Source organism: Dreissena polymorpha, chromosome 10, assembly GCF_020536995.1.
Source record: "Dreissena polymorpha isolate Duluth1 chromosome 10, UMN_Dpol_1.0, whole genome shotgun sequence".
Lineage (NCBI taxonomy): Eukaryota > Metazoa > Mollusca > Bivalvia > Myida > Dreissenidae > Dreissena > Dreissena polymorpha.
The window spans coordinates 48,138,896-48,144,278 of record NC_068364.1 but is presented as its reverse complement, the minus strand read 5'-3'; the positions used below and the strand labels follow the sequence as shown (position 1 = coordinate 48,144,278).

Sequence of the window (5,383 nt, the reverse complement as noted above, 5' to 3'; positions counted from 1 at the left end):
TATCATATCCATGTAATGATATTAATTGGCTGTGCGTCATTTCAAAGGCGTATATCGACGGAAAATACAAGAACGGAATTGTTTTCAGAAATACTTAGTAAACGATCAGTTTATCGGTTTAAAGGGGCCTTTTCACAGATTTTGGCAATTATTGAAGCTTGTCATTAAATGCTTTATATTGATAAATTTAAACATTGGACCTCAAAATCTCAAGTAAAACAAAAGAAGACAATTTAAAAAAAGAAAAACAAAATAGCCCTCAACTAGGCTCGAACCACTAACCCCTGGAGTCCTGGAGTAAAAAGTATACCGCCTAGATCACTCAACCATCCGTGCTTATGCTGTCAGCGGATGTATTTTTGCTTATTTAAGCAATCCTCGAAGTTTCCCAAAATATAACAACAACAGACATTCTAAATTATTCAATCGTTTCGCGTTGCAACGCTTTATAATTTTCAAGTTTTCAAATCGTCAAAAGATGCATATAATGGATATTTTAGAGCATGGTAAATGTTCAGTATTACTATTTCCTCTGAAATATCATAACTAAAACGAAAGTTTGCGAATCCGATACAACGTTTTTTTAATTTTGTCAGTTTACCAAAACGTGAAAAGTCCCATTTAATGCTGAAAAGTTGACCAAGTATCGCACTATTGATATGAATTGAACAGCTTGACTTCTGTAGAGGTCTGTTCAAGTCCTATTTGAAAGATGTCCATAAAAACGCATGATTCCATTTAAAATACAATTTAATAAGACATAGGAAGCCCAACAATGAATCACAATTGGAAATAAATGTTTTCTGATATGCTATGTCGATGTCTTCATATTTTCTGGAGTAAATGTCAAAAGCTGGCGTTCCGCGAAGAAAAAAATTTCAGAAGGCATTAAGAAACGAAGGAAACATCAATCAATGCAGTAAATGACTACACTACGTCAAGATCTTGGGTCCAGTGCGACCCGTCATGATCTTCGATGGATTGGTTTCTGAAATATAAACGAACAAAGCATGATATGTGTGTATTTAGAAGTTAAAAAGGTCCTTCCGTGTCTTAGGCCGCTTTATGTGAGGACACGGAGTGTGTCCCAGCATTCTACCAAATGAACTGGCTTGACTCCCAAAAGTTGAGACGAATTTTAATTATATGCATATAAATTAGCTTCAATTGCATTTTCATTTTCTTTGTTTTTGAAAGAGTTTCAATTATTGTGTGTTTTTGAATTGTGGGGGATGGCCGAATACCCGAAGGAAACCCCACAAGTCAGGTATAGTGATCACCAACCAAACGCACATGCTTTCGGGAACAGGGATTGAGCCAGGGTCGAGTAAGTGAACCAACCACTGCACGGGGATTGAGCCAGGGTCGAGTAAATAAACGGGAATTGAGCCAAGGTCGAGTAAGGGAACGGAGATTGAATCAGGGTGGAGTAAGTGAACGTGGATTGAGCCAGGGTCGAGTAAGTGAACGGGGATTGAGCCAGGGTCGAGTAAATGAACGGGGATTGAGCCAAGGTCGAGTAAGTGAACGTGGATTGAGCCAGGGTTGAGTAAGTGAAAAGGATTGAGTCTGGGTTGAGTAAGTGAACGGGTATTGAGCCAGGGTCGAGTAAGTGAACGGGGATTGAGCCAGGGTCGAGTAAGTAAACGGGGATTGAGCCAGGGTCGAGTAAGTGAACAGGAATTGAGCCAGGATCGAGTAAGTGAGCGGAGATTTAGTCAGTGTCGAGTAAGTGAACAGGGATTGAGCCAGGGTCCAGAAATTGAACGGGGATTGAGCCAGGGTCGAGGAAGGGAACGGGGCTTGAGCCGGGGTCGAGTAAGTGAAAAGAGATTGAGCCAGGGTTGAGTAAGTGAACTGGTATTGAGCCAGGGTCGAGTAAGTGAACGGGGATTGAGCCAGGGTCGAGTTAGTGAACGGTGATTGAGCCAGGGTCGAATAAGTTAACGGAGATTGAGCCAGGGTCGAGTAAGAGAACAGGGATTGAGCCAGGGTCGAGTAATGGAACGTTGATTGAGCCAGGGTTGAGTAAGTGAAAAGGAATTGAGCCAGGGTTGAGTAAGTGAACGGTTCTGAGCCAGGGTCGAGTAAGTGAACGGGGATTGAACCAGTGTCGAGTAAGTGAACTGGGATTGAGCCAGGGTCGAGTAAGTGAACGGGGATTGAGCCAGGGTCGGGTAAGTGAACGTGCATTGAGTCAGGGTCGAGTAAGTGAACGGGGATTGAGCCAGGGTCGAGTAAGTGAACCAGGATTGAGCCAGGGTCGAGTAAGTGAACGGGGATTGAGCCAGGGTCGAGTAAGTGAGCGGGAATTGAGCCAGTGTCGAGTAAGTGAACCGGGATTGAGCCAGGGTCCAGTAAGTGAACGGGTATTGTGCCAGGGTCGAGTAACTGAATGGGGATTAAGCCAGGGTAGAGTAAGTGAACGGGGATTGAGCCAAGGTCAAGTAGGTGAACGGGGATTGAGCCAAGGTAGAGTAAGTGAACAGGGATTGAGCCAGGGTCCAGTTAGTGAACGGGGATTGTGCCAGGGTCGAGGAAGGGCACAGGGATTGAGCCAGGGTCGAGTAAGTGAACAGGGATTGAGCCAGGGTCGAGTAAGTGAACGGGGATTGAGCCAGGGTAGAGTAAGTGAACGGGGATTGAGCCAGGGTCGAGTAAGTGAACAGGTATTGTGCCAGGGTCGAGTAAGTGAACGGGGATTGAGCCAGGGTAGAGTAAGTGAACAGGAATTGAGCCAGGGTAGAGTAAGTGAACAGGGATTAAGCCAGGGTAGAGTAAGTGAACATGGATGCCAGGGTCGAGTAAGTGAACGGGGATTGAGCAAGGGTAGAGTAAGTGAACGGGGATTGAGCCAGGGTCGAGAATGTGAACGGGGATTGAGCCAAGGTCGAGTTAGTGAACGGAGATTGAGCCAGGGTCGATTAAGTGAACGGGGATTGAGCCAGGGTCGAGTAAGTGAATGTGGATTGAGCCAGGGTCGAGTAAGTGAACAGGGATTGAGCCAGGGTAGAGTAAGTGAACGTGGATTGAGCCAGGGTCAAACAAGTGAACGTGGATTGAGCCAGGGTCGAGTAAGTTAATGGAGATTGAGCCAGGATCGAGTAAGTTAATGGAGATTGAGCCAGGATCGAGTAAGTGAACAGGGATTGAGCCAGGGTCGAGTAAGGGAACGGGGATTGAGCCAGGGTCGAGTAAGTGAACGGGGATTGTGCCAGGGTAGAGTAAGTGAACGGGGATTGAGCCAGGGTCAAGTAAGTGAACGTGGATTGAGCCAGGGTCGAGTAAGTGAACGGGGATTGAGCCAGGGTTGAGTAAGTGAACGTGGATTGAGCCATGGTCGAGTAAGTGAACGTGGATTGAGCCAGGGTTGAGTAAGTGAAAAGGAATTGAGCCAGGGTTGAGTAAATGAACGGGTATTGAGCCAGTGTCGAGTAAGTGAACAGGGATTGAGCCAGGGTAGAGTAAGTGAACGTTGATTGAGCCATGGTCAAGTAAGTGAACGTGGATTGAGCCAGGGTCAAGTAAGTGAACGTAGATTGAGTCAGTGTGGAGTAAGTGAATGGGGATTGAGCCAGGGTCGAGTAAGTGAACGGGGATTGAGCCAGGGTCAAGTAAGTGAACGTGGATTGAGCCAGGGTCAAGTAAGTGAACATAGATTGAGTCAGGGTGGAGTAAGTGAATGGGAATTGAGCCAGGGTCGAGTAAGTGAACGGGGATTGAGCCAGGTTCAAGTTAGTGAACGTGGATTGAGCCAGGGTCAAGTAAGTGAACGTAGATTGAGTCAGGGTCGAGTAAGTGAACGGGGATTGAGCCAGGGTCAAGTAAGTGAACGTGGATTGAGCCAGGGTCAAGTAAGTGAACGTAGATTGAGTCAGGGTGGAGTAAGTGAATGGGGATTGAGCCATGGTCGAGTTAGTGAACGGGGATTGAGCCAGGGTCGGTAGTGAACGGGGATTGAGCCAGGGACGAGTAAATTAACGGGGATTGAGCCAGGGTCGAGTAAATGAACGGGGATTGAGTCAGGGTCGAGTAAGTGAACGTGAATTTAGCCAGGGTCGATTACGTGAACCGGGATTGAGCCAGGATCGAGTAAGTGAACGTGGATTGAGCCAGGGTCAAGTAAGTGAACGTAGATTGAGCCAGGATCGAGTAAGTGAACGGGGAATAAGCCAGGGTCGAGTAAGTGAACGGGGATTAAGCCAGGGTCGGGTAAGTGAAAGGGGATTGAGCCAGGGTCAAGTAAGTGAACGGGGATTGAGCCAGGGTCGAGTAAGTGAACGGGGATTGAGCCAGGGTCAAGTATGTGAACGGGGATTGAGCCAGCGTCGAGTAAGGGAACGTGGATTGAGCCATGGTCGAGTAAGTGAACGGGGATTGAGTCAGTGTCGAGTAAGTGAACTGGGATTGAGCCAGCGTCGAGTTAGTGAACGGGGATTGAGCCAGGGTCGAGAAAGTGAGCGAGGATTGAGTCAGTGTCGAGTATGTGAACAGGGATTGAGCCAGGGTCGAGTAAGTGAACGGGGATTATGCCAGGGTAGAGTAAGTGAACGGGGATTGAGTTAGTGTAGGTGTAAGCGAACAGGAATTGAGCCAAGGTCGAGTAAGTGAACAGGGATTGAGCCAGGGTAGAGTAAATGGACGGGGATTGAGCCAGGGTCTAGTAAATGAACGTGGATTGAGCCAAGGTCGAGTAAGTGAACGGGGATTAAGCCAGGGTCGAGTAAGTGAACGTGGATTAAGCAAGGGTCGAGTAAGTGAACGGTAATTGAGCCAGAGTCGAGTAAGTGAACGGGCATTGAGCCAGGGTCGAGTAAGTGAACGGAGATTGAGCCAGGATCGAGTAAGTGAACCGGGATTGAGCCATGGTCGAGTAAGTGAACGTGAATTGAGTCAGTGTCGAGTAAGTCAACTTGGATTGAGCCAGGGTCGAGTAAGTGAACGGGGATTAAGCCAGGGTCGAGTAAGTGAACGTGGATTGAGCCAGGGTCGAGTAAGTGAACGGGGATTGAGCCAGGGTCGAGTAAGTGAACGGGGATTGTGCCAGGGTCGAGTAAGTGAACGTAGATTGAGCCAGGGTCGATTAAGTGAACGGGGATTGAGCCAGGGTCGAGTAAGTGAACGTGGATTGAGCCAGGGTCAAGTAAGTGAACGGAGATTGAGCCAGGGTCGATTAAGTTAACGGGGATTAAGCCAGGGTCGAGAAAGGGAACCAATCACTGCGCTAATTGGAAGTTCCCAAAGCATAACTTTTTTGCAACTCTGTTAATAGAGGTGTGAAATCACTGCGTTCGTCTTATTTCTAGTCAATATAGTCATAATATAATCATTTAATTGTGATTAACCAATCTAAAGAATATGTAAAGCGATCATGTACTGTAAG

The 5,383-nt window shown here is 47.1% G+C and overlaps 1 protein-coding gene across 1 annotated transcript; it reads right to left on the bottom strand.

Moving 5' to 3' along the window:
- Positions 1 to 2,924: 2,924 nt before the first annotated feature.
- Positions 2,925 to 3,908, bottom strand: LOC127849094 (uncharacterized). Its single transcript, XM_052381816.1, has one exon. The coding sequence runs from the start codon at positions 3,906 to 3,908 to the stop codon at positions 2,925 to 2,927; it is 984 nt and encodes a 327-aa protein (XP_052237776.1).
- Positions 3,909 to 5,383: the final 1,475 nt, after the last annotated feature.

Coding starts and splice junctions, on each gene's coding strand:
- LOC127849094 (XM_052381816.1), bottom strand. CDS start 3,908: ATGGCTCAATCCCCATTCACTTACTCCACCCTGACTCAATCTACGTTC.